General features: G+C 42.8%; 1 protein-coding gene across 1 annotated transcript in view; it reads right to left on the reverse strand.

Moving 5' to 3' along the window:
- LOC137376283 (heterogeneous nuclear ribonucleoprotein L-like) overlaps window positions 1-18,249 on the reverse strand; it is a 36,611-nt gene extending 18,362 nt beyond the window's left edge. Inside the window, exons 1-6 of the mRNA XM_068044530.1 lie at window positions 17,815-18,249; window positions 8,133-8,299; window positions 4,501-4,738; window positions 4,094-4,179; window positions 1,859-1,955; window positions 1,695-1,767 (exon numbers count right to left, since the gene is read on the reverse strand). Coding sequence (XP_067900631.1) covers window positions 1,695-1,767; window positions 1,859-1,955; window positions 4,094-4,179; window positions 4,501-4,738; window positions 8,133-8,299; window positions 17,815-17,970 — 817 coding nt within the window. The 5' untranslated portion in view covers window positions 17,971-18,249. The remainder of the gene's footprint in view (window positions 1-1,694; window positions 1,768-1,858; window positions 1,956-4,093; window positions 4,180-4,500; window positions 4,739-8,132; window positions 8,300-17,814) is intronic.
- Window positions 18,250-21,864: the final 3,615 nt, after the last annotated feature.

Below are 21,864 nucleotides of genomic sequence, written 5' to 3' on the forward strand. Positions count from 1 at the left end.
TGCTGTCATTTGTAACTGCGAAATGCTGGCATTCGTTGGCGAGGGTGTATGAATAGGTTAGTTTGCCTGGCTTGCCCCTCTTCTCTCTCTGTGGTGCTCACTTTCGCTGGTGTACCTGTGAAAATGTCTTGCTCCAGTAGGGAGGGGGGGAAAAAGATCAATATCCTTTCGGCAGTGAAGATATTAATCTGCAGAAGGTGAATGTAGCTTTGAAGATTTAGTATCTCTGTAACTGAAGTCTTGGTTCTCTTTTTTCCCCTTTGAGTGAAATGTTCTTGAGTACTGCGTGCGACTTTGAAAGCTGCGATTTTCTGTGCCGTAGCCTTGTTTGCATGTACAGTTCATGTAGGTGAGCTGCAGCTACAGTGCTATAACAAGTGTTGCAAGTGAACTTCAAAACATCCAGCAGAGGACAGCACAGTTCAACACAGGCGGCTAAACCTTTTGAATATATTTTTTCCAAACATATGTTAGACTACCAGCAATTACTGTACAAATATACAAACCGTCAAGAATCAAGAGGTTACAATAATTCAGAATGCACTGTGCATCAAGAGCAGGTATTATAAAGAACTACAACTTTGAATCATATCTTCAGCTTCGATAGAATAAGTACATCAAATTTCACTCCTTGATAAAAAGCCAAGATAACTAATTTGTTTGGCCTGCTCGGTGAACAGATTTCATACTTTGAGCCTCCCTAAAACAAAAGTTTAAATCTACAGTCTAGTTCACAACCTGGGCTGTGGGAGTTTTGAAACAAAATAATGAAAACCAAACTAAAAAGTTGAATTGGGAAATGTGGATTTAATTTCTCTTTTTAAAAAGTCACAGAACTGTAAACACCTGATAGATTACCAAAAACAAAAGTCACAAATGTGAATTCCATCCCACCCAAAAAAAGGCCCCATGAAGAGCTGGATGACTCCGCCTGAACGGTGGCACTGTTCTAACAAGCTGCACCACTGAGATTACACATGGGTTGCACCTCAAGGTCTCCCTACATTTTCTACTCTCTTCTAAAAGCAATAACTCGCATAAGGCTTTGGTTCCAGTGAGAATGGTCACTTTCTACATATAAAGATCAGCAATTCTACAGCGTCTTTCACAACCTGAAGACATCTCAAAGCTCGTTACAGCCAATGAAGTACTTTTTGAAACACTTGTAATATAGGAAAAATACCAATGCCTTGTGTAAGTCACTGCATTCAGAAGAGATATACATTTTACACTTGTGTGGGGTTTCCACTGGGAAGCCACAGAATAGCAACTATGAGAGGGAACCCAGTCTAAATGTCCCCCTTCAGCAGCTCAGTACCCCAAGGCCCCCTGCCTAAACATCAATTTTCCAGCTTCCATCACACAAGGGCAAAAAACACTATTATGCAAGTTTAAAAGGTGGATGTGAATCCTCAGCTGTTGCTAATCAAAACAGATAGCGGTTAGTCCATTTTATGTGCGCAAACCAAAATTAGGATATGGAACACATAGGCAGACTATTACAGCTTCTAAGGCCATCCTGATTTTAGAACATTTCCTGTTGCTATGTTACAGAAAAATTAATCGGTCACTATTCCAATCCTGGACTCAAGGCAAAACTAGGGTTTGTTGCTGGAGGTCTAACATGGTACATAGGATTCTCCATGCGCACATAAAATCTAAAAACCTATGTAAATAATGAGGGTATACCATACCTCGTGCAGTCAGATCAGGATTAGTGTAGTCCCAGGACTCGCTATCATTCTTGAACACGTTCAGTCGAGTAGGCTGGTGAATTGAAAGAACATCTCCTTGTTTTAATGTGTGAAAAGAATCATATTGTCATTCAGAAAAAGGCAACAATGCTTTAATAGATTACCTTTGCGTACTCAATTTTTAGTGTGCAGCAACCAGAATAAATATCTGCTCCATTCAGAGAAGCCTTTGCCTTCTGGGCACTTTGGACTGAATCAAACGTGCACATTGTTAAGGAGCCAGCAGCAACTTAGTAAATTAGAGTTAACAATTCAACAGTCACGACCAAACCCATTTCTGTTCTGTTAGTAAGGATACATGCTCTCTTACCTTCCACTCTATCTTGCCCCGCCACCCCCATCCCAAATGTTTCTTTCCTCCCTGACAAAGACTTGAACTCAAGATAAGAGGCTGAACATTTAGGATTGAGAAGCAGGAATTCATTAACTTAACAGGATTGTGAATCTTTTGAATTCTGTACTCCAGGATGTTCAGTTGTTGAGTATATGCAAGACCGAGATTGATAGATTTTTGGACACGAAAGGGATATGGGGATAGAGTGGGAAGGTGGAGTCAAGGTAGATGATCAGTTATGATCACACTGAATGGCACAGCAGGCTCGAGGGGCTGAACAGCCTACGCATGCCATGTTCCTGTATGGCACTTTTCAAAACCTCAGGACATCCCAATGAACTTCACAGCCCATTAAGCACTTTTGAAGCATAGTCACCATTGAAATAGTGGCTAATCTGCACAGCAAGATCCCACAAACAGCAAAGTGACAACTGACCAGATAAACTGCTATAGTAATAGTGGAAGGATAGCTTTCTCAGCTCCAATTCTCTTCAAAAATAGTGTCAATGGATCTTTTACATCCCTGCCTGCATTTTAATGTCTCATCCAACAGAAGGCACCTCCAACAGTGCAGCCCTCCATCAGTAGTGGCATCAGTGCGAGCCTGGATTGCATACTCTGGACCAGAATCATAGAATGGTAAAGGCACAGAAGGAGGCCAGTCTGCCAGTCGTGTCCATACCAGTTCTCTGCAAGAGCAACTTGGCTAGTCCCACTCCCCTGCCTTTTCCCCGTTGCTCTGCAAATCTTCTCTCTTCAGGTAATTATCCAATTCCCTTTTAAAAGCCACGTTGAATCTGCCTCCACCACTCTGAGGAAGTGCATTCCAGATCCTAACCACACTCTACATAAAAAAACTTTTTCTTGTCACCTTTAGTTCTTTTGCCATTCACCTTAAAAATTGACGTCTTCTGGTTCTCGACACTTCTGCCAATGGGAACAGCTTCTCCCTCTCTACTCTGTTCAGGCCCCTCATGATTTCGAACACTATCAAATCTCTTCTCAACCTTCTCTAAGAACAGCCACAGCTTTTCCAATCTAATCAATTTAATTGAAGTCCCTCATCCCTAGAACCATTCTCAAATCTTTCTGCAGCCTCGCTAATGTCTTCATATCCTTCCTGAAGGATGGTGCCCAGAATTGGACACAATACGTGAGCTGAGGCTGAGCCAGTGCTTTATAAAGGATCACCGGGACTTCCTTGCTTTTGTACTCATGCCCCGATTTATAAATCCCAGGATCCCATATGCTTTATTAACCACTTCCTCAACCAGCCCTGCTACCCTCAATGATTCGGGCACATATGCACCCAGGTCCCTCTGCTCCTGCACCCCCTTTAGAATCGCATCTTTTATTTTATATGCCTCTCCTCACTCTTCCTACCACTCCTCTGCATTAAATTTTAACTACCACGCATCCGCCAGCCTGTGGGACTTTAAGTCTATCACTCTCCTCCTCACAGTTCATAACATTTCCAAGTTTGGTGTCATCTGAAAATTTTGAAATTGTAAAAGTGCAGGTCATTAACCATTCTACACTATCAAGCAGTGGTCCCAATACCAACCCCCAAGGAACTCATATCTTCCTTCACTCTGAAGGACAACCGTTCACCACTACTGTTTCCGGTCACTCAGCCAACATCATATCCATACTGCCACTGTCCCCTTATTCCATGGGTTTCAACTTTGCTGACAAGCTTATGTGTCACTTTATCAAACACTTTTCGGAAGTCCACGTACACCACAGCCACATTACCCTTACTAACCCCAGTAATAATGCGTATGTGGTCATAAAGGGGGGTTGGTGACAATTACAGAGAACAGTCAATGGTGTTCTGAAGCAGCTACTTGGAGGCACACTATAGGTTGAAGAATCCAAAACCAATCCCTCAGCTAAATTTTTAAAAAAAGCAACACACATGCCCTATAAACAAGAGTCAGCTGGAACTGAAGTCAGTCCAAGTTACACTTTGAGGCAATGCATTTCTACTACTCCAAAAAGATATTCAACCAGTGCCTGTATCCCATTCTTCTTGAATATTACAATACGCAGGACTGGACCACATGCGTTGCAGACCGTGTACAGAACATCCTGAAAGAGAAGACAGAAGAATTAGTCCAGCAGAATTTTACACCAAAAAAAGCCAGCTACTAGAATTAAATGCAACCAGTTTAAAGATCTGCCCTTTTCTAACAGAGCTTAAATATGGTCCTATCTGCAATTCATTTATTTTTCTCTTGTACATGTAAAGACTTGACACGAAGACAGACAGATACACTTCCAATATGAGGCTTCACTAAGTTGGGTTGAGTTACCAATAGTCAGTCCAGTGGAAGCCATACTATGAGTTGCAATGAATTAAAAACAATTCTGTGAAGTTAGCTGCGCACTTTCAAGAGAAGGCAAACCTACTGTTGTGATTGGATACAGAGGATTTTGAATGGATAAGAATAGAACGTTGTTGACATGCTTTGGGTCTTCAGGACCCCCAGGACGAGTGATCCGTTGACTGGTGGAGAAGTTGAAGAAAGCGGGGTGTCCGGCAATATTGACAATCCGCCGTTTAGAGTAAGCGACACACTTCTGGGCACTTCGCAAATCTTGGAACTCCACCAAAGCTTGCCGTTTGTTGGGCAACATCATCACGTAGCTGTAATGAAAAGTTTATCAGCCATGAAGAACTGCTCTTAATTTCCCTCGGAACTAAAAAAACATTGCTATAGCCCATGAGGCCTACAAGGCACCAAGATACCTCTTCAAAGACCCATAAGTACCTCCCCAGAAGCAGGATGCAAATAAGAGCAAGTCACATTAGTGCCTGGCGCAGGGTGGCAGGCTAATCCAGTGATCTCTCCCCTGCCGACCCAAGGCAAAGTGCATACTAACCAGAAGTAATTTCATAAAATATTCCATAAACATTAATTATAAGGTTTAGGTGGAATCATGGTATTACTTGCCCAACCAAATGAAACAGCAATCACTAGGTTTCTTATAAATGTAATTTTCTACAAGTAAAAAGGCTTGCAATATTACATTCTATAATCATCTTAAAACAAGTTAGTGGAATGGGCGGACACGGGGTTGATGAAATTTAATGCGGAGGGGTGTGAAGTGACTTATTTTGATAGGAAGATTGAGGAGAGGAAATATAAAATAAAGGATACAATTCCAAAGGGGGTGTAGGAATAAAGGGACTTTCAGATATACGTGCACAAAATGTTGAAGGCGACAGGGCAGGTTGAGAAAGCAGTTAATAAGGCATACGGGATCCTGAACTTTACAGAAGCATAGAGTGCAAAAGCAAGGAAGTTATGATAAAACCTGTATAAACAAAGGGTCGGCCTCAACCGGAGGATGGTGTTTAATTCTGGGCACCAGACTTTCTGAAAGATGTGAAAGCATCAGAGAGAGTGCAGAAAGAATGTCGCAGAAATGAGTGACTTCAGTTACGTGGCTAGATTGGAAAAGCTTGGGCTGTTCTCCTTGGAGAAGATTTGTAAGAGGTGTTCAAATCATGAGGGGTCTAGATAGAGTAGACAGGGAGAAACTGTTCCCATTGGTGGAAGGGTTGAGAATCAGGAGGACATTGATTTAAGGTGGCTGGAAAAAGAACCAAAAAAAGCAACATGAGGAACAACCTTTCTTATGTAATAAGTGGTTAAGATCTGGAATGCACTGCCCAAGACTGTGGTGGAGACAGATTCAATTGTGGTTTCAAAGGAAATTAGATAATTAATTGAAGAAAATTTGCAGGGCCATGGGAATAAGGCAGGGGAGTGGGACTAGCAGAGTTTCTCTTGCAGATAGCTGTCACAGACACAACAGGCCAAATGGCCTCTTTCTGTGCTGCATCCATTCTATAATTATGGTTTTAGAGGTTGCTGTGCAACAACCCAAAGATGAGTCAACATTTGGCCCCGATGCTAATCTACACAAAATGACCTGGTCATCAAAAACTAAAAATAAAAGTCAATACAAACAGAAAGGAAAGGGTGGATTTAAGCAAAGAACAATTTAGAAATTAGAGATAATCTATGCAGCCAGGCAGATAAACAGCAGATTTAAGTACTGCTTATTGCTCAGAACACTCCAGTATTTGAAAAAGGACTGGAGCAGCTGAAAAACTGAGTGTGGGGCTTGAATTTAAGTTATCGTACTTGTTTTAAAAACACATTAAGAATGGTCCACAGAATATTAAACGCTTGGAACAAATTTATCAAAGAACAAAGATAATTACAGCACAGGAACAGGCCCTTCGGCCCTCCAAGCCTGCGCCGATCCAGAGCCTCTCTCTAAACATGTCGCCTATTTTCTCAGCTTCTGTATCTCTTTTCTTCCTGCCCATTCATGTATCTGTCTAGATACATCTTAAAAGACTCCATCGTGCCCGCATCTACCACCTCCGCTGGCAACGCGTTCCAGGTGCCCACCACCCTCTGCGTAAAGAACTTTCCACGCATATCCCCCCTAAACTTTTCCCCTTTCACTTTGAACTCGTGTCCTCTAGTAATTGAAACCCCCACTCTGGGAAAAAGCTTCTTGCTATCCACCCTGTCTATACCTCTCATGATTTTGTACACCTCAATCAGGTCCCCCCTCAACCTCCGTCTTTCTAATGAAAATAATCCTAATCTACTCAACCTCTCTTCATAGCTAGCGCCCTCCATACCAGGCAACATCCTGGTGAACCTCCTCTGCACCCTCTCCAAAGCATCCACATCCTTTTGATAATGTGGCGACCATCAGAAAGGCAAAAGCATAATAGAGATAAATCTGAATGTTACAAAGGAGTTAGGATTAGTGGGTTTAACTTTGACAGCCCAAATAGTATTTTTCTAGTCCTCAACTCCCTTCTATAAAACCAATTCAGCTAGTGGCAGATTTAAACAAAAATGAATGATCTAAATAGGTCTTATAATTCTGTTGAAATATAAAATCATGTTTACAATTTGCAATGACAGGCCAATTACTTGGGTCCAATGAAAGGGTTAATCTTTTTCAGTCTAGCCATTCCCAATGCCATCTATTTTGGCTTTTACCATACTAAACCATTACATGATACAATAACGGCATTTATATTACATTTCCAATGCAACTATGTTGTTATGCCATGGTAGTAATTGCACATTTCATTAACAGGGCTTTTTTCTAAATAAAAAAACACAGGAGGCTACAATCCAGAGACAACTCATACAGCTTATATGTCATACCCCTCCTTGCACTCAAGTATTTTTGAATTTATTTTTTATTCAAACTCAGGGCTCCCCAATGGTCGAGTGCTTATTGAGCAACTGTCTGAAGGCATCCCATCTGATAACTAGTCTCTTCAAAATTAGTTCAGTACTACACAAATTCCCTCCCCAACCCCCCTCACCCCAGGACACGACAGGTCTAAGCTGGGTTGCAGTGGCACTATACCCCAAAGAATTACTTTCTACCCTTCCTGGCAATATTAAAAGAGTCAATTCATTCTGGAGGTTAAATGTTTCATCCCAGCCACACTTCTGGGAGAGTAGGAACTACTGCAAAAAAAAAAAATAGTGGACATGTACCACACAAAAGTTGCCAACTCAAGCAGCAATTGCCATACTGAGGATTGGTGGCATCAATACTGCTAGGTTAACACTGGACAGGTGAAGAGAAAAAGATGTCAGTGCCCTTCCTGGTTCTCTGAATCAATTAAATAGTTCAACAATAACCTTGACTGCTCTCTCAATCCAGCCTTAATCTAACCAGATACAGATCCGCGATCAGCATTCCAGGCCAGGAAGGAGGCCCATTCCCATTATTACACGTTCACAATTCCAGCAACTTACTTCCCATTTCAAGAAGGAGAACATGGTCAGCAGATTACAGCAATGGAAGAAAGCAGAGCATGTCACCAAATTAAAAACCAAAACAGAGGGACAGTTTACATTGAAAGGCCACCCCATGCAATCCCTAACCCAGATTCTTTTCAGCAGCATTGCTCACATTGGAAACTGAAATAGGGTACCCAAAGGCCATATGGAATTCTAACTAAGTACCCCAAGTGATTAATTTACCTTATGAGTCCAAATCGGTCAACACCCTTCACCAGATCAGCTTCAATGACGGAGTCACACAGAGCACGGACATGAACCACAGGTGATGGGGCAGTCTTGTACTGGCTTCTTGGTCGATCATGATCTCGGTCTCTCTCTCGGTCTCGGTCCCGATCTCTATCACGATCCTAAAATTGAAATGATTTTTGTTGCTATAAATAAATTTTCAAAATCTATTCTCTCATTTTAACCCTACATTTCTGTGTGGGATATTGCTTCAAATCAAAAACCTAATGATGTCTCACCAGTGGCATTTCTCCAATGTCTAGCTTTGAACACAGGCTGTGAGTAGTAATTTTAAACAAGTCTCCAACAACCAAAAGTGGGTGCTTTAACTGTTGTTACTTCACAAGGAAAGTATCAGCTGTGGCTCAGTAGGCAGCACTCTAACCTCTTGAATCAGGGGGCTGTGGGTTCAAGTTCCAGTCCAGGGTCTTGAGCACATAAATCCAGGCTGCTACCCAGTGCAGTACTGAGTGAGTGCTGCACTGCTTTTGGGCACCTTTTAGATGAGACATTAAGCCAAGGTCCTATTGGTCCTCATGTAGAAGCAAAAAGCCCCACAGCACTATTTCAAAGAGCAGAGGAGTTCTTCCTCAGTGTCAGGGCCAATATTTATCCCCATCAGTAAAATAGATTGATATCACATTTTTGTTTGAGAGATCTTGTGGGTGCAAATTGGTTGCTGTGTTTCCTACATTACAATGGTGACCCCACTTCACAAGTACTTCTTTCGATGTAAAGCACTTTGGGATGTCCAGAGGTTGTGAAATGTACGGTATAAATGAGAGTTCCTGCTTGAAGTCAAACCAAAAACAAATTCCCTGCTATTGAATGTTCATTGGTTCAGCAAGTACACAGCAGGGCAACTATACAGACCTTGATTCTTAAGCAATTGGATGAAGGCAAACAAAACAGCAATCTCAACTGAAGGGCACAGGAGTGAATTGAAAGGAAGGAAATGGAGTAATAACTGCAAGAAATTTGACATTTTAAACATTTTCGCCAGGAGACTATGGCAAATTTATAATTGGTGGATAATGGAGACAACTCAACTTTTAATTCTGCCACCAGATCATAAATCAAAGATTGCAGGATATCACTCAGTACATATTGAAAACTTAAAATATAAATCTTTCAAGAATGACAAGGCATGAGAAGGGGGTCAGGAAATGAATGGTTGCTGGGTGGTTGAGTGCTGGATTTGAATCTTCACCAGGCAGACTGGAAACATCTCCTCAGTGGGCAGTGTACATCTGGTTTGTATTGAACCCTAGTTCACAATACAAAATGGATGAAGTTAGCTACTTCACTCAAAGGCCAAATCATCAGGATGGTCAATTAATTACCAGCATGGAATGAAATTGGGGGCTCTACTCGGATAAGAATTAATTACAGCATGTTAAAACCAACTACAAATCCATGCAAACACTTGTTCCCTACACCAACCTCCACCCCACACTCCCACTTCTTATCCAAGGTAAAATGCAAGCTTTAAAGCAGTCACCAAGGCATAAATCACTCAATTTAGGCTTTCAAAAATTCATATTTGAAAGTCTGAGTAAACAATTAAGGGGCAAGAGCCAGTAACAATTAACACTGGCCCTAATCCCTCACCATTATTTTCAAAACTGGTACACAAAATTCTTAGCACTGAGTTTGATGAATCTGGGAGTTTTGCATAGAATCACAGAATTTTACAATACACAAACAGGCCAGTACATTTCACATGAGCCTCTTCCCACATACTTCACCTTAGCCCAAAAAATAAAATTCTTCCATTCCTTTCTCCCTTCTGTATTTAGTTTAGTTTAGAGATACAGCACTGAAACAGGCCCTTCGGCCCACCGAGTCTGTGCCAACCATCAACCACCCATTTATACTAATCCCACATTCCCGGTCACATCCCCACCATTCTCCTACCACCTACCTACACTAGGGGCAATTTACAATGGCCAATTTACCTATCAACCTGCAAGTCTTTGGCTGTGGGAGGAAACCGGAGCATCCGGCAGAAACCCACGCGGTATCAGGGAGAACTTGCAAACTCCGCACAGGCAATACCCAGAACTGAACCTGGGTCGCTGGAGCTGTGAGGCTGCGGTGCTAACCACTGCGCGACAGCAGAACAATCTGGCTCGATGTTGCTGGACCTCCTGCATATTCTAGCAATCAAGCTAATAAGTCCCACTCCCCTTCCTAGCAACTCTGCATTTTTCTGCCCTTCATGTACTTATGCAATCCACTTTGAAAACAACTGAATCTGCCTCCACCAACCTTTCAGACACTGAATTCCAGATCAAAACCACTTGCTGCATACAAATTTTCTTTTCCCCCCCTCATGTTACTTATCACTGTAAACCTGTACCAAGAAATGCAAGACCATCTGATCGTGGCCCAAGAGAACTTCCATACTTTTGCCAAGTCACGTGAAGAAAGCACCAATTACAAAATTTTTTTTTTTTTTTTTAAAAAGGGTCACCTATGTTGATGGCAGAGACCCTCATTGGCAGGCTTTCAGTAGAGTCATGCAGCACAGAAACAGGCCCTTCACCCATCGTGTCTGTGCCGGCCATCAAGCACCTACCTATTCTAATCCCATTTTAAAGAAGAAAATTACAGCACAGGAACAGGCCCTTCAGCCCTCCAAGCCTGCGCCGATCCAGATCCTCTATCTAAACATGTCGCCTATTTTCTAAGGGTCTGTATCTCTTTGCTTCCTGCCCATTCATGTATCTGTCTAGATACATCTTAAAAGACGCCATCGTGCCCGCATCTACCACCTCCGCTGGCAACGCGTTCCAGGCACCCACCACCCTCTGCGTAAAGAACTTTCCACGCATATCCCCCCTAAACTTTTCCCCTTTCACTTTGAACTCGTGTCCTCTAGTAATTGAGTCCCCCACTCTGGGAAAAAGCCTCTTGCTATCCACCCTGTCTATACCTCTCATGATTTTGTACACAAAATTTTCCTGCACTTGGTCCGTAGCCTTGTGTGCTATGGCTTTTCAAGTGCTCATCTAAATATTTCTTAAATGTTGTGAGGGTTCCTGCCTCTACCACCTCTTCAGGTAGTGCATTCCAGATTCCAACCATCCTCTGGGTTAAAACATTTTTCCTCAAATCCCCTCTAAACCTCCTGCCCCTTACCTTAAAAGGTATGCTCCCTGGTTATTGACACCTCCGCTAAGGGAAAGAGTTTCTTCCTATCTAATCTATCAATGCCCCTCATGATTAAGGTATACAAAATTATGTCCCCCCTCAGCCTTCTCTGCTCTAGGGAAAACAACCCTAGCCTTTCCAGTCTCTCTTCGTAGCTGAAATGCTCCAGCCCAGGCAACATCCTGGAGAACCTCCTCTGCACCCTCTCCAGTGCAATCACATCCTTTCGATAGTGTGGTGCCCAGAACTGTACACAGTACTCCAGTTGTGGAGTAACTAGCGTTTTATACAGCTCAAATCATAACCTCCCTGCTCTTACATTCTATGCCTCGGCTAATAAAGGAAGTAACCCATATGCCTTCCTAACCACCTTATCTACCTGTGATGTTGCCTTCAGTGATCTATGGACCAGTACACCAAGGTCCCTTGGACCTTCTGTACTTGGATCCTACCATCCATTGTATATACCCTTGCCTCGTTAGTCCTCCCAAAATGCATCACCTCACACTTTTCAGGATTAAATTCCATTTGCCACTGCTCTGCCCATCCAAATTTGTCAGAGCCCCTGCTATCTCCTCCCTTGCTTCACATAACAGCCTGGGATACATCTCATCTGGACCTGGGGATTATCCACTTTTAAGCTTGCTAAAACAGCAAATACTTCCTCCCTTTCAATACCAATATGTTCAAGTATATCACAATCCCCCTCCCTGATCTCTACACCTACTTCGTCCTTCTCCATAGTGAAGACAGATGAAAAGTAATCATCCAAATAGCTGCTCTCCAGGCTACTCAACTTAATGGCTTCACTTCTTAACCAGATTTTGTTGGTTCCATGTCCACTTTCCAGCAAGGCACAAACAAACTACAAGCAGATTAGCATTTTTATTTTAAAACTACTTTAAATTCAACCTAATGAGGTCTTTAAAATTATGAACAGGTTTGATAGAATAGGCATAAAGATGATGTTCCCACTTGCAGGCGAGAACAGAACTGCAGGCCATAATTAAAAGATAGGTCACTGATAAATGCAAATGGGAATTCATGAGAAACATCATTACCCAGGGAGTAGTTAGAATGTGGAATCTGCTACCACAGGTAGTTGATGCGAACAACACAGTTGCCTCAAAGGCGAAGCTAGATAAACGAGAAAGTAACGGTCAGATAAATAAAGTGGGAGGAGGCTTGTCTAACAAACACATGGACCCAAGATCATTTAAGCCTACGGAACCAGAAAATTGTGTTTCCCAGTAATCAGAAAAAAGTTTCACGGTCGTATGTACCGTGGACATGGTTGAGCTGTGCACACTTTGACCCATCGCAGCTGCAACCCCCTTATAGTTAAATGAAAGGACAGTCTACATTGTCAGACACAAGATAGATTAATATAAACTCTGGTAAACTAAATTCCATCTAGTTCCTTTACTTATGTGGTTCCCTGTTTGACTTTTTTTTTATAAAAAAAGTAGAACGGTACATTGATCATCAACACAAGGACAGCCGAAGTTTTCAAGCAACCAGCGTTAATTTGCTCACAGGTACACTTCTCTGTCTCAGTCAGATAGCACTGCCTGCATATCACTATCCTCGATCATCCCCTTCAATATGTCTTTGTTGCCCAGTTTCAGCTTCTTCATAATTATGAGCGAGCTACCAACTAAAGCATGTTGTGCACTGCATACCTTCGCTGAATCATCAAGTCCAACAGACTAAATGACCAGTGATAACACTGCCCAGTAAACACTGAAAATTGATGGAATATAAAAAAAATGTACTGGGCCTGAATTTGGCAGAGTCACATACAAGTCCACTGAAGGGAATCTGACAGTCTGCGTACTTAATCCTAATGATCAAATTGGAGGAACATGCATGAGCTGTAGAGCAACCGAACAATGTTATTTAATAGATTTAAAGGTAATCGGCAAGAAAACTTGAGGGAAGAGCTTAAAATATAAATGCAGCGATTTATGAGCAGGAAAACACTGCCTGTGGAAGCAGGTTCAATAGTAACTTTCAATAAGATATATACTTTAAAAGGAAAAATTTACAGAGCTAAGGGAAAAGAGCAAGGGAGCGAAAGTAATTGGTAACCCTCCCAAACAGCTGGCACAGACATTGGGCCAAATGGCCTCTTCTTGTGCTGAATGATTCATGAATTACTGTGAATAGAGCAACTTAGGGATGTACAACCATAAACTTTCAGTAATCTACGCGTTTCTGTCCAATGCAATTTGTACCCACGTCAAGGGCAAAATAAAAATTCTCAGAAAATCTGCAGAGTCCCACAATACAATCATTCAGCGTATGATCGAAATCTGAAGCTGCTTGAAGCCAGGATAGGCAGCAAATCAGAAAAGCATCTTCTTGCCTTCCAAAGTTTTTACTTTGCAGTAACAAAGCAAATCCAATGATGAATACTCCCCAATGACTGTGGGACTTGCATTTTTAAAATACTACTGAGGAAAGATCTTGCATTTACAGACACTTATGATCCCACAACATTCCAAAGCAGTTCACAGCCAATGAAGAATTTTTTCCTCACTTTTGTAATGTAGGAAAAGTGGCAGCCAATTCACACAGAGCAAGATCCCACAAACTGCAATCTGATGATGCCTGGATAATTTGTTTTGCTGATGGAAAGATAAATGGCTCTCTTTTTAAAAAAACTCAACTTAATAAAGTCATTTATAACATAGGAGGCAGCCATTCGGTCGATCAAGTCCATGCTGGCTCTCCACACAGCAATCCAGTCAGTCCCACTCACCCACTTGATCCCCGCAGCCTGCAAGTTTATTTCCTTCAAGTGCCCATCCAATTTCCTTGTGAAAGGATTGATTGTCTCTGCTTCTACTTTCCTCGTGGGCAGCGAATTTCTGCTTTCAAAGTCAACATTTTCCATGAAAGATTGAAAAGCACAGAATCATAGCTGCTTATTTGAAAATAACTGGCCAGAAGTCTACACTTTCTTTTTTTAAATGTTCCCATTGCAACGAAATGTGAACAGAGGGAGGAAAAAAAATTAAAACTTTTAAGTTATCAAGTAATTACCAAAGTAGTGACCAGAACACTGACCAATAAACATAGGGCTAAAAAAAAATCCTTGCTGCTTTTTGGGCATAAAGGATTGCAATTCACAACCTGCCCATGTCTGTTACCACATAGGTAGACAGCATGCAAACTTGGTGCATCCACTAGTGACATATAATTCACGCGCATTTCTGAATTCAAATAAATTCTGCCCCAAGCCAAATTGCATCAGAGAAATGGTAAAGACAAAAAGTTTATTGTTGTACTCAGGACACCAGTCTCCATTTAGTCTGCGGCAAAGTAAATCAGCATCAAGTATTTGCCCACAACTGATTAAAAGCAGACTTCTAAATTGCACAAACAAATCAGTGCCTAATTATCCCATATCACCATATTGTACAAACAGCATGAAGCCAAGTACCGAAATGGGACATGGTTACCAGGAACAAAGCAGGTCATAACAGGGACTATTAATTCAACTTTGAATAATCTGATCAAGCATGAGTGAATGGTTACTGCATTTGGTCTTGGGAATGTGAGAATTGACCAATCATTTACAGGACAGCCTGTCTCAGAGCATGTGGCCTTCCAGGAAATAGAAGAGATCAAAACTTTCACTGGGGGAATTTATAAACATTCAACACACATGCTCAGGGTTTTGGGCTTCCTACGCATACAAAAAGTAGCTTTTTTTAATTAAACAGTAACTGGCAATGTGAATTCTGAGTTCACAAATAGCTTTTTGTTAAGAGCCATTAACAGAACATACGAAATGAATAAGCATTACCTTCAATGACTTCTGTAGTATTTAAAAAGCCCTAGACGGTTTTCAAAAATCAAACTCAACACTAGCTAACAAAACCTTTTTTTCCCCTCCCCCTGCAGTTTATATAAACTGCTTCTCTCAAATTTGTTCTGCCGCTTTTGACCAAAAGTGCCAATAGCTTAATACAAATACTTATGCAGTATCCTATTTGGGGAATCACAAGACTTCAAAAAAGGAAACAATAAAATGTAAATATAATTTACCAACAGCAATCTCTGGTGCTTTTTTTTAAATGCAGAAAACTAGTAGAGTGTGGAAATTAATAGAAAATTCCAAGTTTTGTTAAAACTCAGCATCACTTGTTTGTATTACGATTTCACCAAAGTCACTTTGAAAGCCTATTCAAAGGTGATTCAATAAATCATATTTAAGTTTCAACCAACCTTCAGGAAATCAGAGAAAAATTGAATCTTGTAGAGAGGACTTAGAGTCATCCAAGGCACAGGAGTCCATGCTGACTCTCCACAGAGCTATGCAGTCAGTCCCACTCCCCGGCTCGCTTCCCTTTGCCCTGCAAGTCTATTTCTCTCAGGTGGCCATCCAACTTCTAATTGAAGTCACTGATCATTTCCGCTCCCACCACCCTTGTGGGCAGAGTTCCAGATCAATACCATGCGCTGCAATAAGTGATTCTTCATATTCCCTCTGCATCTCTTGCCTAAATTTTTCAACCTGTGCCCCCTAACCTTTATACCATTAGATAACGGGAACAGTTTTTCCTTGTACAACTTATCCAAGCCTGTCATAATCTTGTACACTATTAAATCTCCCTTCAATCTCTTTTGTTTCAAGGAGAACAAACCCAGCTTTTCCAACCTACCCTTGTAACTAAAATCCTCCATTCCTGGAACCATTCTGGTAAATCTCCTCTGCACCCTCTCAAGGTAAAGGCCCACTCACGTCTGCAAATGAGACCCGACCCGAGCGCGACAGAACCCCATCCGACCGAGTCCTTCCATTTTCCCCCCCACGCCCAACCATCAGTTAACTTACCTTCTGTTTTTCACTTGGTTCCTTACCTGCACAAGCTTAAAATAACTGTAGCAAAGTCAACTTTAAAGTCCAAAAAGTAAAATTAACATTAACGTCACTTACCTGAGGTGGTGATAGAGCACATCCGATCCAGCCTGACCAGAGCCTGAATGCCGGACCCAGAGGTACAACCCAACCAGTCGTCGATTCCGGGTCGGGTAGCAGGCCTTTATCTCAAAGGCCCTCATGTCCTTCCTGAAGTGTGGTGACCAGAACTGGACGCAATACTCCAGTTGGGGCCCAACCAGAGCTTTTGTACTCAATGACTATTTATGATGCCCAAGATCGCATATGCTTTACTAACCATTCTGTCAATTGGTCCTGCCACCTTCAAAGATCTATTTTACTGCATAAGACATTCATTCCATTAATTTGTAATACAGGAGCTCCAATTCATGCAAATTTAAACCTCATGCTGTCTAAGTTCTGCAATTCACATTTTAATGCATTGAAAGGGAAATGTAAAAAGCATGATAGAAAGTCCCCAAAAGAGGGGGGGGGGAAATCCACAATCCCAACATTACCTTCACTTCCAGTCACTTGTTTGTAAGCCAAAAAAAAGTGCAAAAATGCCCCTAAAAACCAGTTAGCCTGCATTCTGCAATACAAAGTTTGCTCAGATGTACGCCTATTCTACTTCAGTATCAATTAAGTTACACATGTCATGATTTGAATCATACTGCCCAAAAAAACAGTAAAACAAGTTCACCTCACCCCTCCATACTAACTGCACACCCAATAGGGCTGGCGGTTTTACTCAGTAAACAGCTATGTTTTATTCACACTTTGAACATCAGCCAGTTTCCATGATCCTTTCAAATTGAAGTGCATTAGCATCTTAACACTTCACAGCAAAAATACACCCACACGAGATTTTTAACAGAATCTTTATTTCAGGATGCTATTTATTTAAAAACCAAATTAGAGATTGATCATTTGTAGTTAAGTGCGATTTAAAACATTTATCTTTGGTTTGCGACACCATTCCTGGGGGTAAGTGTAGTCATTGCTGTATCTAACCAGTAAATACAGCATCATTTTGTCCGCAATACAAGCCAAGGTCCACGGGTATGCCGGCTTCTTGGGCCAACACACACAAGCTGGCAGAGACTGCTTTGCAATATCAATTTCAAGTCATCCCTCTCTGGCAAGAGGTAATCGCACCCGCGTTAAATACAGGTCAGCAGCTGCACGACTGCACACCACACAGAAAAAAAAGTCATACTGGCACATTTGGCGCAGTGCGAAAAACAGATTGTATGGAGTAGGAAGCAATCCAGAAACAGGAAAAACGAACAGTGATTACACATTAAAAAGATAACACTTTATAGGGGTACTCAATTATTAAAATTAGGATAAAATTTCAAAAAGACCGCCCTTGCTGTGGATTGCCGGCAAAGAACTAAACTGCTGGAGATGCAGCGCGGGGTCCAATATGGAACGGTAATACAAACGTCCCCCCAACTTTGTTCGCGACTCTCCGTTCCAAAGAACGTTACATCACGTTCGAGCGCCGACTCTTCAAACCTCCCCTCCCCCCTCTTCCCAACCGCCCATCCTCACTCCCATCTCCTCCCCTCCCCCACTTCAGCTTACCCCGGCATCCGACCCGCCGACGTCGCGTCCCTCATCCTCCTCGCTGTCGAAATCGCTGTCGCTTTCGTCGACCTTCAGCCGTTTAGATGGGTGACGAGAAGACTCGTAATATTCGTCCAGATAGTCCGCCGACTCGTAATAGTCCACCGAAGACATTTTCCACAAACACTCCAAATTTATATTATATAGGCGAGAAAACTCGAGGCCGTCAATCGAGGCCGCGACTGTTATGTAACTTTAAAACGAGCGACAGTTCAAAAAAAAAAGCCCCTCTTGTCAATCACCGTTCAATACCGAGACCTTTACCCAATGGCTCGATATTGCCGTAGAAAAAAAATCACCTCAACCAAGAAGATCCCTTTCCCTGCTGCAGTCCGCTTCACCCTTTTGTCCACGACCCCGAAAATGTGATAATCAGCTCAGCTCGACTTGACGCACGCGCACCCACCCCCTAGTCCTTCAACGATTGGTCGCTGGTTGCCCCGACGACTGATCCGGATTGGGCGCTGGAACAAAGGGAGAAGTCGTGTGACGACACTGCTGGAGAATCTGCGCCCTGATTGGCTGTTGGAACGTCAATTATTTAGCTACGCGCGCCCCTTTCACGTCGCTTTACGCCCCCTACAGTTGAAGCTGAGTTGGAACAGCGTTGGGCCAATGGATTGAGTGAGGGCATTCAGCTGCGCCAACCTGTTTCGCCATGAAATGAGATCCTAGCTGATTTCGATTCTAAGTGCATTCACCCACCTTGGTTCCATAACCTTTAATACCTCGGTCAGCATAAATCTATTGCCCTCAAATTTAAAATTATTACTATCTATTGGTTTTGTGGAGACAGCTCAACACTTAAACCACCCTATGCATGAGAGCATATTTCCAAACTTGAATGGTCTATACATGCCAACTCTCCCAAATTGATCACAAGAGACACGATTTCTTAGTCAAATTCTGCCTTAATCGCAATCTCACAAGAGGGCTCTGAAATCTCAGGATTTTTATGCTGCTGAGAGCTGGATTTGGACTGGGTTGCTGACAGCTGTTCGGTGACTTTGTTACAAAAAGAAGCTTTGCAAAGGCATGAAGCAGCTGCTGGATTTTTATTATAATGCATTCAGCTTCCGACTGCTTATAGTCACAGAGTCATTTAGGGCACAGAAGAAGGCCATTCAGCCCATCGAGTCCATGCCAGTTCTCCACGGAGCTATGCTGTCCGTCCCACTCCCCGGTTCGATCCCCATAGCTCTACAAGTCTATTTCTCTCAGGTGGCCATCCAACTTTCTCTTGAAGTCATTGATCATTTCCGCTTCCACCACCCTTGTGGGCACCGAGTTCCAGATCATTACCACCCGCTGTGTAAAAAAGTGCTTCCTCATATTCCCCCTGTGTCTTTTGCCCAAAACTTTCAATCTGTGTCACCTAGTCCTTGCACCATTTGTTAATGGGAACAGCTTTTCCTCTTCTAACTTATCTAAGCCTGTCATAATCTTGTACGTTTCTATTAAATCTGCCCTCAATCTACAGCATGGCTACCCAAACCGAACCCGACGACATGTGTTGGGTTCGGGTTGGGTCAGGTCGGGTCTCTCTTCCGGGTCCGGCATTTGTGCTCGGGTCAGGTTGGGCTGGGTCGGACATAGTGCTGCCTTATGGGAAGAAGAGGGAAAGGGAAGTAAGCTTCAAAATTTGAACAGCCGGGACATCAAAGCGGGAAACGTGCATCCAGAGTCCGCACTAGTCTGCAGTGAGCGAGTGAGTCTCCATTCCATCCAAGGTAGAGCACAACCTCTTTGATATAATTAACTTCATTCCAGTAGTCAAGTCGGATCGGGTAGGGTCACGTCGAGTCAGGTGTGGGAAAAAATCAAAGGACTTGGGCCCGGGTCGGGTTCGGGTTGGATGTGGTCGGGTTGGGCCTGGGACAGGTTTCAATTGCATACCCAAGCAGGCCTTTACCTCAATCTCCTTTGTTCTAAGACAGACAAACCCAGCTTTTCCAACCTAACCTTGTAACTAAAATCCTCCATCCCTGGAACCATTCTAGTAAATCACCTTTGCACCCTCTCAAGGACCCTCATATCCTTCCTGAAGTGTGGCGACAGAACTGGATGCAATACTCCAATTGGGGCCTAACCAGAGCTTTATAAAGGTTCAGCATAACTTCACTGCTTTTGTATTCAATGCCTCTATTTATGAAATCCAAGATCCAATATGCTTTACTAAGCACTCTCTCAATATGTCTGCCACCTTCAAAGATCTATGCACATGCACCCCCAGGTCCCTCTGTTCTTTAGAGCTGTGCCATTAAGAATATATTGCCGACCCCTATTCATTATGTCACATTTGCCACTCTCCATTCCTCTGGTACCTTCCCTGTATCCAGGGAAGATTGGAAAATTATGGCAAGCCCTTCCGCTATTAGATTAGATTAGATTAGAGATACAGCACTGAAACAGGCCCTTCGGCCCACCGAGTCTGTGCCGAACATCAACCACCCATTTATACTAATCCTACACTAATCCCATATTCCTACCAAACATCCCCACCTGTCCCTACCACCTACCTATACTAGTGACAATTTATAATGGCCAATTTACCTATCAACCTGCAAGTCTTTTGGCTTGTGGGAGGAAACCAGAGCACCCGGAGAAAACCCACGCAGACACAGGGAGAACTTGCAAACTCCACACAGGCAGTACCCGGAACCGAACCAGGGTCCCTGGAGCTGTGAGGCTACGGTGCTAACCACTGCGCCACTGTGCCGCTATCTCCATCCCCACTTCCTACAGCAACCTGGGATGCAAGCCATCCGGGCCAGGTGGCTCATCTACCTTAAGCATTTCCAGCCTTTTTAGAACCTCCCTCTCTCAATTTTTATTCTATCCATTGCCTCTACTCTCTCAGCTTCTAGTGATATTTTGTCAGCCTCCATTCCCTTAGTGAACACTGATAAAAAAAATACTCATTAAGTATGGAACAGGTTCCTGAGTTGGATGATCAGCCATGATCATAATGAATGGCGGAGCAGGCTCGAAGGGCCGAATGGCCTACTCCTGCTCCTATTTTCTATGTTTCTATATTAGCCTTGCCCTGCACCTCTAAGCATATATCACCCTCTCTGTCCCTAATAGGCTCCACTATTACTATTACTCTTACTATTTACATGCCGTAGAATATCTTTGCATTTCCTTTTATGTTAACTGCCATTCTATTTTCATATTGTCTCTTTCCCAATCTGATTTTCCTCTTCACCTCCCCTCTCAACTTATTGTGTATGGCCTGGTTCTCACTTGATGAGGTCACCTGACATGCATCATAAACCCCTTTTTTTGTTTCATCATCATCTCTATCTCCCTCAAAAACAATACTCATCACTTTTGATTGGCATCCTTCCATCTACAAAAGATGATGGACACGCAGCAAACAATCTGTTTAGGTGGCGTGTCTTCTCTTGGTGCACCTTTGCTGCTGGTTGTGAAGACCAATCCTTGAGCGGTAGGTTCTGCGACAAGTGCTGCACATGAAGCTGCCAAGTGCTGCTGTGAGTTGTTGTTTTTGATGTTGGCGCCTGTTGCCAAGCTGCTGTAGCAACTGGTCATCATGGTAGTGCACACCAGTCTACAAAATATGTCGCCATTTCCCTCTTTCCCCAGCTAGTGATTCCTAGGTGCAATAGTTGACATTTAGGGCCTTCATGTCATGCTTGCAGGCATCCTTGAAGCGGAGCTTTGGGCGCCCCACTGGTTGTCTGAATCCAGCTATCTCACCATACAGAAGGTCCTTGGGTATGTGACCATCTTCCATCCTGCAGATGTGTCTGATCCACCAAAGCCACACCTGATTAGCGCCAACACACTTGGGAACTCTGCCTTTGAGAGGACTGGCACATTTGTGATTTTGTCCTGCCAGGATATACCCATAATGCATTGCTGACAGTGAAGATGGAAATTATTGAGCATCTTTTCCTGGTAGCTATAAGTCGCCCATGTTTCACAGCCACACAGCAAGGTGATGAGAACACAGGCCTTATAAACCATCATCTTGGTCCTAAG

This window comes from Heterodontus francisci, chromosome 13 (assembly GCF_036365525.1).
Source record: "Heterodontus francisci isolate sHetFra1 chromosome 13, sHetFra1.hap1, whole genome shotgun sequence".
Lineage (NCBI taxonomy): Eukaryota > Metazoa > Chordata > Chondrichthyes > Heterodontiformes > Heterodontidae > Heterodontus > Heterodontus francisci.